This window comes from Cebidichthys violaceus, unplaced genomic scaffold (genome assembly GCF_023349555.1).
Source record: "Cebidichthys violaceus isolate CVI_PGR_0920_01 unplaced genomic scaffold, fCebVio1.0.p SCAF_19, whole genome shotgun sequence".
NCBI lineage: Eukaryota > Metazoa > Chordata > Actinopteri > Perciformes > Stichaeidae > Cebidichthys > Cebidichthys violaceus.
The window spans coordinates 10,599,339-10,612,320 of NW_027176361.1; the positions used below are offsets into that span (position 1 = coordinate 10,599,339).

The window sequence follows — 12,982 nt, forward strand, 5'->3', positions numbered from 1 at the left end:
AACTCGCCATCGGTATCCCACAGCTGTAAGTGCTGAGTCGCTGTCTGCGTCCAGAACAGAATGTAAAGAAACGTATGTTTTAACAGAAACAAGCTAAAGAGGCCCTTCATAAATAATGCTCATATCCTGCTGCTCTGGTTTGTTTGATAGAGGCAGGAATTCTACCAGCTGGAAACGCTGTTAATACGTATTGTGCAATAAAAAGTATGTTACTTACTATATCACTTTCAGTACGGCTCAGCGATGATTCAATATGATAACGTATGTCCTTTGGATGGATTCATATCGTGATGAAATCATATATCAAGATACTGTGATACGCATTCACGTCGTCTAAATTCATAATTAAATAACCAGCGCATACCAACTACATTGTTTCAATCAATCTGATTTGAAATATTTTGAGGGAGAATATCATCTGAAGATTGTGGTTTTGTTTTCACATGACCTCACAATACCACTCATTTCAATGCAATCAACAGATCGCCATAGTTACGTACATGTTGTAGCTGCTGGCCAGAGGGTTTATGGTGTTTTTCTCATCATGTATCGGTGATGTTTGTTTTGCTGTGGTTTCTTTTTGGAAACAAGCTGGTGACCGTCTTCCAATTGGATCACATCAGCTGCTACGTCAAATCAGACCAGGGGGCATAAGCTCCACCCTCATTTTGATCTCAACTACACACCCACATTTAATGACGCTAGTGCGTGTCAGAATCTGTCCACAGACGGAAATACAAACATCTGGAGACACATGTGGTCTTCCTCTGCTGCTGCAGGAGTCTCCAGGAGCCTTCTCTGTGTAAGGAGAAGACCTGTTTGCTCTTTATAGAGGATAGCACCCAAACCGTCCTCAATCTGGCATTAGCATCTCTAATGAACGTGGTTAGCGTGTGAGAGCGGCGGCAGAGAGGGCTTCGCTGTGCAAGAGCTGAGGCCGTCCAGACACCAGGCGGCTGGAGTAATCAAGTGTGAAGGTTGCGAGGAGCAAAGAGCCATTAACCTCCCAAACGCAGGCCGTCATCACCGTCTGCAGAGGACATACGGGGGGGCGTGGGTGTGTGTGTGGGTGGGTGTCATTGTCGGTGTGTGAGTGCGGGGGAGTGCCAGGTCTGGTGTGTGCCTTGTTTATCGCTGTCTGATGGAGAGTGGATTGTGAGTGTGTCTGATGGGAAGTGTGCGTGTTTGCAGCTAGGACTGTCGTCACCTGGATGGAGAAGAGAGAGTGTGTGTGTGTGTGTGTGTGTGTGTGTGTGTGTGTGTGTGTGTGTGTGTGTGTGTGTACTTACAGACTTTCACATATATGCTTTGCCGTTTTGTATCTATTTATTCTGGTTTGTGGTCACATCAGGCCACGCTGTCTGCTATCCAGTGTGATCCCGGCACACACTATTCCCATGCGGTCGTTACAGTGTAGCCGCGCCTGACATGCCCGGGCCCGCCACCGCCTGTTTGACATGCCACTGTGTCGGCCGGTGTGACGCCATGCTGAACCGGCCCATCTGCTCCGGGCCGAGCTGGCGCCAGGGAGAGCTCATCGGAGGCGGGGATGAGGGAAAGGGCATCGGACCTGGGGTTTGGCGAGGCGTGGCGTCCAAAAATTCTCCTGGACTACAGCCCTCCAAAACGGTCCAGAGCATAAACAAGGGTGTGATGGAGTGTGAGGGTGTGTTTGTGTTCAGAGGAGACCGGGCGAGTAGATGCACTTATGACAAGTGGGTAAGCTGTTCACCTTTCTAGCTGCAGAGTGGTTCCCCTGCAGCTGAAGTCTTGATGAATGCATTATTGAGAGGGCGTTTCCATGAACGGGTTGTTTTCTGAAAAACAACTAACTCAAAGTCATCTCAAAATGAGTCGAACTGGAATGCTACTTTTTGCTGGCGTATTTGAATACAGAGCTGTTCATGTATGCAGTTGTACACTGTTTGTGGAGGTGTTCCTCATGGCGGTCATAGTTTACTCACCTGTTTATTTCTGGTTACATCACAGGATCGAGGTATCGAGGGTGGAAAGCTGTAGGATTAAGGTTTTCTTTGATCGTGTTTGTGTGGGTTCTGTGAGTGGGATTGCAAGCGTGTATGTTTTTGACGTAGGCCAAGTTTGGTAGCTAATGCATAAATAATAATGCATTAGCTTTCAGTACGATGCAGTGTGTCTTTTGTCTAATTACGCTTCACATGCGGTTCAAATTCCAATGACAGTGTAATGTATCGTTTTAATTGGGAGGGTTTATTTCAGCGGCAAACACTTCATTTCCTGCATTCTGGTGAATTTTTTATTTACCAATTTCTGGTGGAAATGTCTGTAAATGAAAACAATTCAAAATATAATAGAATACAGTGCAACAAGGCTCTTTGTCATTCTGTTTTGCTTCCAAATAATTTATTCTCCTGAAGATCATTTGTCTCTGCTGAGTCAACACACATCTCGGCATGATTTACTCCTCCGTCCTCTTTTAAACTTTTCAAATGTGCATGTGGCGCCGCTTCACGTCAATGATACATGAATTTATTTATAACCCCCTGGACTTTAATTGCTCAAACGCATTTCTGCTCACATTCAAAAAAACGTTCCGCACATCCAAAACATTTCCCACACACCTGTTTACTCTGAGAAGGCGGGAAAAAAAGCCAATCCATTGAGCTCATGAGTGAGTTAACCCTTTGTCAAACCGATGGAAATAGTTTTTGATTTAAGCGCATATGTAATTATTATCAAATCAGTGGTGATAATTTATTAAGGCACTCAGAAAAGTGATAGAGACACATCCCCACCGTGAATTACACACATTAACGTAAGCAATTAATGCAACGCCTTGAAAGAACACATCCAAGTCGATACAGATGCGCTGAGAATGTGAATAAGTGGAAGTCTGGGGTTGGGGCGGGGTTATCGGTGTGTGTTTCACATCATGTCAGGGGTTCCTTTTAGCGCAGCAATGAGATGTGCAGTATTCATAGGATGTGTTCATTTGTGTGGGAGGAGAGCATTCAGCCGTTTGAACTTAAGAGACAACACATTGTGAGGTTCTGTTTAAAGAAAAATCAATAGCAAGTCAGGCGATTCGGGAAGGTGCTTTAAAAGCAGCGCTACCTGGGACAGATGAGGTGTAGGTGTGTGTGTGTGTGTGTGTGTGTGTGTGTGTGTGTGTGTGTGTGTGTGTGTGTGTGTTTGCAGACAGTAGCATGCCATGCAGCAGAGTCATCTAAAGGTAGAAAAAGAAAAAGAAAGAATGTGTTGAAGGAGGAACGGACTGCTGGAGAGGCAGAGTAGGAGACGGCAGATAGTGTGTAAGTGTGTGTGGGAGGGGGGAGGGGGGGGGGCGTTCCTCTTCATTACCGGCACTAAGGAGCCATGCCAGGAGCACAGATGGCGGCGGAGGGAGGGGGCATGGGGGTTGGCACATAAACTGCAGCACTACACTTGCACACTGCATACGTTCACGCACTCGAAACCAAAGTGAGGAGCATGTAAATATAAAGAACATGTCCTCACAGTTCAATATGCTCTCCTAACAATTGTGATGTACAATTCAGGTATTCAAAAAAACACATTCGCAAAGATATCACCTGTCCACACACACACACACACACACACACACACACACACACACACACACACACACACACACACACACACACACGTGTCATCAAGATATCCCGTGGTGTTCCAGTGCCAGTCTCTTGGCTGGGAAAGCTGACACTGCATTTTTCATCTTTTGGCCTCCTCACTTTCACTTTCACACTCACACACACACACACACACACACACACACACACACACACACACACACACACACACACACACACACACACACAGAGAGACACACACTCAGACACACACAAACACACTCTGCCAACCCCTTACCACCACTGATGCTATAACCTATGAACTAAATTAACATTTAACAGCACCTCATTTTGAAAATAGGTCCCCCCCCCCCCCCACACACACACACACACACACACACACAATCAGACCCCCAATGGTCCAATTAGGAGCACTGGTCTGTTTGCACGGCAGGAAAGCAGGGCAGCATGTTTGTGTGTGGGAGATGTTTCTATTGTGCACAGCATGTACTGCTCTCCTCTGCAAGGTTGAACGGAAGAGCAATCTCTCACACGTTCTCTCCCTCTCTCTCACACACACACACACACACACACACACACACACACAGACCTCCCACAAATGTTGGAGGCAAGACAGCCATGTCGTCTCAGTTCATAGCCTATAGTACCTATGGTACACCTAAGAAACGCCTACAGCCTCACCACTCTAATACTTAAGCTGAAGTCATTTTGTTACATAAAATCCATCTGTTAACAGTCTTTTTTTTATTATACACATTCCCCATGATTAATAGGCAGGATATAGACATTAACTTCAATAACTTTAAAAGAAATCACAGAAAAACGCAGATAAATGGGTTCGTACGGAAGCCCTGAGAGGCTGATCCAGATTGATTTCTCTCCTGTGACTTAAGAACAGGTTCAAAAGAAAAGGCCAGGCTCATTGTTTTTGTATTTATTTAAGTTTAAATATTGTTTAAATACCTTATGTCCTGTAACAGCAGGTTAGCCCAGATTAAAATACATTTCTAGCCAAAACAAAGACATATATACACAATATATATATATATGTGCGTGTGTGTGTGGAGAATTGCACTTTGAAGAAAACATGAATGCTTTTAGTCCTATGGGTTTGTAGTGCATTACAAAAAATAGATTCTCTTTTTTTTTTCCACTGATGGAAAACATTTTGTGTCCACACTTGCCTCTCAGGGCTTCTGTAGATTAGCGATCGCTAGAAGAGCATTTAGCATCTGCTGGGTTTCGTTGAATTTCCCATCACATCTTTGCTTCAGACACAGAGTAGAGGAGGAAGAGCTTCCAGGTGATGAACATGGTTGCTGTAATCTAATACCGTTTTACTTCATTTTGGGGAATTTGTAGTGCATTAACATGCTTCATTTTTGACGAAGCATGCATTACTAATCAATATTTTGAGAATTTTAATTGCATTCTCTAGTCTGTAATAATCACAGAAGTAGAAAATATCATCGAAATAAACATTTTTCAACATTTTATATAGATTAGCTTGTATATAAAGCCAAAACAGTGTTTTTGTTTTTCTTTCTTATTTCCATATAATAATGCTAATTGATGCTGATTTTTTTTTTTTGCCGTTTTTCCAAATGTTGACAACATTTTCATGCATTGGTGAACAAACAACCTCTTTACGTATATTTTCAATAGACCTGCACCAGTATGTGCGCACATCTGTAAGAGGGTATACAGTTCACTGTGTTTATATACAATGCTCTTTCCCAGACGGCGGCACAACAGGGGGCAGCCTGAGGCCCATCACCTGCTAGTGAAATGCTAATCATTAACATAAATACGTTTTACACTGATACTGCACATGCACATTACCCCCACCTTAATTAAAACATCTGTCCGTCTTGCTTAGCGGGGATGTTATGGAGACATCTTTTTTTTTTTTCCATATGAATTCACAAAGAAGACTGGCATTACAATTCCCCCTGGTCATCATTTGGTCTCTCTGGTTGGATTTTTATCCTCCTCTGCAGTTCTGCATGAAAAATCCATTTCAATCAGCCGGTATACACCCTCATCCCCACGTTTCCAGCTCTCTCTCCTCGGTCTCCTCCCGTGCCCTCTCTTCTTCCACTCAGTCTCGGCATCCTCCCTCTTTCCTCAGAGTGGGGCTGCTGAGCCGAGAATAAAAACACCGTAGTGTGGAACCATTTTAATTAGACTGCAGTCCACCGTTATATTTTCTTTTCTCTAATGTGCACTTGCAAGTGTGTATGCATGAGTGTGTGCGTGGCTTCGCTCGAAGCTCATGACCTCAAAAGTCACAAGTGCTAGCGACACATAATAATGTTCTCTTCCAGGGAATCACAGAGCTTGATCTGGCATTCGCTCCTGTATCCCGTACTTGAGGATGGCAGGCTCTGTCGAGCCTCGTCAGAGAGGATATGATGCTGTGGTTGAGGGGGATCTACTGTTATGGAACTCGACTAACAGAGCTGCTTTGGTTCCCCTGCTCAGCTGAGTCTGGCATATTTGGGGCACATCATTGTTCTGTGATACAGGATTCTGTTCAATGTTACATTTCCTTAGTCTGGTGAAGGCTGTTCAGAGACTTTCTAACGCTACAGTTATGTTTTAATGAACATCAATGTATCCAAGCATGGCATTCCAACATCACTGTTTCTCTCAACAGTGTTGTAGTCGAGACTGCCTAAACCGAGACAAAGCCATGACCAAGACCGGAATGTATCGACGCCGACACCAGACCAAGCCTCTGAGGGGTTGAGACCAAGTCAAGAGCAAATCAGTACCAAGACCAGACCAGTACAGGTTAATCATGGGACATGCAAACCATAGGCACACTTCAATTTGAAATCTGAAAGATCCATATTCCCTTAAAAACAAACGAAGATCCCTCTTCCTTCACCTTGATAAAATAATCAAAAGGCATTGCAGAGGTGAATTTTAATGCGTCGGAATGTTCCTTTGTTTTCTATGAGCATTCTCAGTAATGATCAATCAGACAATGCACAGGCACTTTGATAATATCTCCGCTGTTGTGCTCTCGACCCGTCTTAAAACAAAAGCCCTCATTGTCTGAGGCCAAGACAAAACCGGGTAACATGTGGTTGATTCTGAGACGAGACGGAGAGCTTCGAAAAGTGGTCATGAGACCCGAGACTCGAGATCAAGATCGACCTCGAGTACTACAGCGCTGCAGCTCGGCCCGGGCCCCAGAGGGACCGAGTTGATTGGGGTTTACACTGTCTCGTTAGCTCAGTCATCACATGTAATCCCTCCTAGCGAGCGTTGACTTGCTGACGCGCCCCACTGTTGCCCCTCATCCCTAAAATCTATCTACATATGCTAGAGTCATCCTGACAATGCCTCTCACCCCATGTACGACTGCGTGACTCATGGCCCGGTTCTGTCGTCGGCTACTGCTGAACCAGCGGCTGACTTACCAGGAACTGCCCATGGCTCTTTCACTGCTGTTGTTTTGGCCACCACGTCGGCCTTAGCTGTGATCGCTGCTCTTTGGCCGGCTTCAAGCCCGCTGGCCAGCGTTAGACCGCGGCGCGCTCGTTAGCTTAACAACCACGCCGGGAAAGCTCGCTGGGTTTTGCTGTGAGGCCATCGTCAGTCAGACATGACCCGGTTTCATGCAGAATGAGGCATAAACAAAAATGAAACTTGCCTCATAGTATTGTTTTTACTTGGAAACATATTCTGTTTGTCAGATGCTATTTCTATTCCAAGCACCCCCGGCTTCTGAGAGGGCGCACTTCTCCATCGGTGGTCTGGAGAGACATCTTGATTTCTCTGCCACCTCTACACAGTCAGAGAGACGTTCCTCATCTCTCACGTCCTGATTGTCGCGATCGAAATGCTGTCATCGTTGACGGATGAGCCGCTTTACTCTCTGAAGTTGCTTTGATTAGGGTTTCGACGTAGTGATCATGTAACTGCATTTGAGTACTCGCTGCTGCAACATCAACCGCACGGCCTGGATACAGACCGATGGCAGCGGCCTGCAGCCATTGGCTGACGGCTCGTGTTCCATTGATCCGATTGCATTAATCAAGTTTGTTTACAGCCAGAACACAGCGGCGGGTGATGGGTGACTGCCGGTAATAATGCAACAGCCCGCAAACATCACACCTCTCATTTATGGTGTGCCGACACAGTCAGTGAAAATAACCCAACACCTCTCCGGCTCCCATGTGCCCCATTTAGAAAGTCCGAGGCAAAGTGATGCACTGAGAGGGCATGGGAACAAAAGAAATGAAGAGCGAGGCAGCGCCTGTTTGTGTGATCGCACCCCTTTCCCCTGCTGACCTGCAAGACAAAGTGAGACGGCACAAGTGGCAGGACCAGAATAAATTGCATTTTAATAATCGACAGCGCGTTTATTAATGAGCCCTGTGTCTCCCTTTGTTGTTCTAGCATGGAGTACTTCTCTCTGCCAGGGGCTGAATTAAAGGCTGAGCGGCTCATGGGCTGCCAGCGCTCAGCTTTCTTGTTTCCAGTGTTACCTGGGCAGTAATACACCACAGCAAGCCAACGCCAGGTGCTTCACCAATATTGTCGTTTTGAGGTCCATCATTGACCTGGTATAACACCATTGGAATTATGGTCTGGCTGTTAAGCCACATTGTGTAAGTTAAAGCTGTTCAACAACATTTGACCCTCTCAACCAACTTAAGGACTTGGATCCCAAAAGTGTTGTTACTGTGTGTTGCACTTCCCCCCTACAGCCCAACAGGTCCCTGGCTTAACTCGTACCACCTCCTGCCCCTTAGACCTGTGTTGCTTGGCTAGCCCAGGCCAGAGCAGCCTATATATCTTTTTGCCCCCTGTTGTTCGCGGCGTTATGACCAAACGGCTCCTGCATTGTGTGCAGCAGTGGCTCTTGCTCTCCTGCGGCCTGTTGCAGCCGAGCCACATAAAAATGATAACAACTCTATTCTAGAGGCTAGCCATTCTGCACTAGGCTCTTCTAACTTTAAAGTGTCTTACATCAGCCGGCCGGCCGGCGCTGCTGCTGCTGCTGCTCCCCTGATGCACTTTGTTTCTCAGTTATTTTTTTTTCCGTCTTCATCCCTTTTCATATTTCCCCCCCTCTATCATCCTATCCATCTTTGTATGAGCTTTAACTTCTCTGCCGGCAGATTCCATCCACCCATTGCACTCTTTGCAGCAATGTAGCAGCCCTTTTTTCCCTCTATATTTACTTCAAACGCGGTGTGATCAAAAGTCTTTCTCTCCAATTTCATGTGGCTGAAGACAAAAAGTCCATGAAAAAAACAATGTAATAAAAAAAGTAACAAGAGTAAATGGGAAAACAATTCTCGAGCGGGTCATGTGTGTGTGTGTGTGTTCTCGCCATCAATTGGTAGGACTTTTTTTTTGTTATTTATTTTTTCATCTAGACTACATAATTTCCCACACAACTGGGAAAGAGGCAATCATATTTCTCCAGGCTGCACTACATCATCCAGTCAAGCACCTTGTATAATAAACTCGGGCTTCAGCCAGCCAGCCAGTCAGAAGAGAGCCACTGTCCCAGAAGTCGAGTCTGATTTCTAATATTAGATCTGTATAAACAAATCATCAGTGCCAACGCTGTAAGAAAACCATTTCTTTATTCACAAGCCACAATGGGCCTCGCTCCACTCCAGAGTTGCCTAGAAGCGCTCCCAGTACAGATGGGAGCTTTATGGAAGTGACTAGTCTCCTCCGGCTTTCTGGTATTTCAGTCTGCCCTTCTGCCGATGAGGTGAAGGTCTCCCCTCCTCATGTTGTTGCTTACAGAATCCTCCTCCTTCCCCCTCATCACCTTGGTGCCATGACACACCGCGCACGCCCACAACTGGCAGGCCTTCATTTCAGCTCCCGCATCCATATGAGGGACAATTTTCCACTTGCAGTATATATACGTCTATTATCGAACCCTTCAACGGACTTCGGTATTAACCAGCACCTTGATATTAGCCATGAATGGCGTCAACCCGTCGTGGTGCATTGAATGAGGGATTCATGACGGCTGTTTGAATGAAAGTCTCCCCCGCTGTCACTCCCTCACGCTGACAGTTTGTTCTGATGTTGATGTAATAAGGCTCCGTCATTGGCAGGATAGAAATAGCGCCGTTTCCCACTTTGAAAAGACGATTATGTAAATATGGCTCTAACAAGCACTTCTGCCGGCCCAAATGCCTTTGCATCAAACTGTCCCCTTCAGTGGTGGAGGCGAAAACAACTGCAAGAGGGTTTCAGAATGTCCTGCGTCCCCCATCAGTGTGGGGGGGGGGGGGGGGGCGTCTAAACTGAGACCTGAAATGCAACGTCGCACAATGTTTGTAGCGCAGCACCTCCAACCGCCGCTCGCTGTCTTTTCGAATCTTCCTCCTTCCTCAACTTACTCGACTTATTCGTCCCACTGCCTTTGATAACGTTCTGCGGCAACTCTGTGAGCTTTTGAGAAGACATTCGATGTTACTGTCTGTCGGGCCGTGTATTTGATTCCTTTCATTTTCCAGTGTACAGGGAGGATCCATAGTGTGAATGTGTTTCGCAAACACGCAGGTTTTCTCCACCAGCACTGTCACCTACTGTGTGTGAACTTTGTGTGTGTGTGTGTGTGTGTGTGTGTGTGTGTGTGTGTGTGTGTGTGGGTGCATGAGTAGGCACGCGCAGCATTTCCCGCTGTGCTGTTTGTGATTTGGTTTCCCCCCCCCCCCTCCTCCACTACAGGCAAAGGACCTGAGACGCTGTTCGCAGGGCAGAAGCTGAACGACAACGAGTGGCACACGGTGAAGGTGGTGCGAAGAGGCAAGAGCCTGCAGCTGTCCGTGGATAACGTCACAGTGGAAGGTTAGTTGCGTTCGCCACGCGGAGGGATTTCGATGCGGCGAACGAGACCACAGTGAGTGTTTGGAATTCAATCACTGATCCACGTGCATTACTCCGCAGTAACACATCCTCCCACAGAAAGTCAACTGTTCCTCCATTTGTCATTAAAACGACTCGTTTAAAAGTGGGAGATATCTAATTATAATGATAGTGAGTCAGACCTGGAGGTGGCATATGGTTATATTTATTATTAAACTCCTATTTTGGGAAAGTGGTAACACAGCCAAAAATAAAAATAAAATATATATTGTACTGAGATTACTATGTCTCATTAAAAAGGCTGGAAATGGATAGTTGCATCCCCAGCAAACCTATACAGATGAGAGGATTAAGTATTTTGCACCAAAGAAAAATGAAAGAGCAAGATGAGGGTTTTTTTAAGCATCTACCGATGAGTGTGCAAAGCACTGAGGTACAGGTTCTGCCAACTTCTGAGAAAATAGCAAGAGAAGGATGAAAGGTCAAGAGACGAGGTGGACTCACAGGGACTCGCTGTGTTGTGGCCCCCGGGCGAAAGGATGGCCGGGCAAAGGATGAGGTGAGAAAAAGGTGCGAGCTGCATGAAGGGAAGGGAGTGGGCACGCTGAGGCCAGAAGCAAGGAATGACCCTTCGAAGTCCTTACTGGTTCACAATCTGGTTCATGGGCAGCGAGAAAGAGGAGAGTCAGCCAGGGAGTCCTTGCATCGCTTGGCCAGGCTTCAGTGCGGAAGGCATTTTAATCAGCGACTCGCCAAGCTCATTACTCACCATTTCCCAGTAAACACAATGTAAACCGGTGGCATGTAGAGAGATTTTCTGCAACGTTATGCATATATAATTTGCTTCACAGCAGGTTAGTCAAATTGGCTCAACTTTTGTGAACCTATACAGTTAAACCACAGGCTGTACACACTGTTTTTGCAAGCAGCTAAAATCAATTTCAGATCTAATAAGCATATGAAAGGTGTGCCAAAACCATATAATATGTGGTTATCACTTAATTACTAAAGCATGTATATTAAAATAGAGTCCCAATGCATTGCTTTACAGTCCTAAAATGTGACATTATTCTTGAAATACCTCATGCTGCCTTAAGAGAACATTGCAATGAATGTGTTCCTATGTTGATGCTGTGTTTTGTTCCTTCCCTCCACATCAGGCCAGATGACTGGTGCCCACACACGGCTCGAGTTCCACAACATCGAAACGGGCATCATGACCGAGCGGCGCTTCATATCCGTGGTGCCGTCCAACTTCATTGGCCACCTCCAGGGCCTGACCTTCAACGGGCTGCCCTATCTAGACCAGTGCAAGAATGGCGACATCTCGTACTGCGAGCTGAACGCCCGCTTCGGCATGCGCCACATCATTGCGGATCCGGTGACGTTTCGAACGAAAGGCAGCTACTTAGCGTTGGCCACTTTGCAAGCTTACGCCTCCATGCACCTCTTCTTTCAGTTTAAAACCACCACGCCTGACGGCCTGATGCTCTTCAACTCTGGAGACGGGAGTGACTTTATTGTTGTGGAACTGGTGAAAGGGTGAGTCCAATGTGATTTCAGTATAATTGCATGTTTTATTTATTTTTTTTGTCCCAAAATTCGTTTGCCTACACACCAAATGGAGCTCAACTTCCCTTGAGGGAGCTGGAATGGCTTCGGTCCCGTAAATGGTATTCCCATTAATTCAATCCATTGACATTTTAGAAAATCCTTATATAAAGAGTTTTAAGCGTGGAACCAAGCAAGCCAACTACGAGACTGCATTTGGATAAGGACAAATAAAATAAAGAAGAAGGTACAAGACTGTGCACATCATTTTTTAAGAGTGAAGGGACTTCCCATCCCATTAACAATTGCATTTTAAACTAACCGTCGTCGATCTAAAATTAGCACAGATTCAGCAACTCTATGGCTTATTTCTTTCTTGGCTTTTTCTTCTTCTCAAATCGGCCATTGTCAGATGAAAGCCACTCTGCGTGTCCTCAAAAGTCAAGCACCGTCCTTTGAATTTGCGCTCTAATATATCACTTTGCAAAGTGATCCAGCCCATTTCCTGCTAATTCTAACCCAGTTGCTCACTGTGTGAAATAGAGTGCAGAGCCAGGTGAATCATCAGTTGATCCCCACACAAATCAAGGAAAAGGTTCCTGAACTAACCTTCATTTTTGGCTAAAAAAACAAACTAAATAAAAACTGAACCTCTTTTTTTTCTTTTTTTCTCAGCGAGTGATTTAATGCTGCTGTGAATCAGGGTTGGCTGAACGAAAGTGACTTCAATGCAAGTCATTGTAATCGGCTATCTTAAAAGCACAGATGGAAGCTGCAGATTCCACTGGGAGATAGAAAGTAGAGACATATTCTCGTGTGTTTTTCTTGAGTATATATTTCCTAATCTGTTAACTGATAACTGTTAATGCAGGATCCCTTCATTCCCTTATACAGGCAACGTATTTTGGCCAATCTAGAAGCTAGAAGGTTGCACAAACCCAGAGATGAACTGGCTCAGATTGTGAATTGTATCTCCCTAAAAG

General features: G+C 45.5%; 1 protein-coding gene across 14 annotated transcripts in view; it reads left to right on the forward strand.

Moving 5' to 3' along the window:
• The window catches only part of nrxn2b (neurexin 2b), a 645,600-nt gene that overhangs the window by 345,681 nt on the left and 286,937 nt on the right, over positions 1-12,982 (forward strand). For all 14 annotated transcript variants that reach the window (XM_068713609.1, XM_068713607.1, XM_068713608.1 and 11 more), the window contains 2 exons: positions 10,311-10,430; positions 11,609-11,990. In XM_068713609.1, the coding sequence (XP_068569710.1) occupies positions 10,311-10,430; positions 11,609-11,990 (502 nt within the window). The remainder of the gene's footprint in view (positions 1-10,310; positions 10,431-11,608; positions 11,991-12,982) is intronic.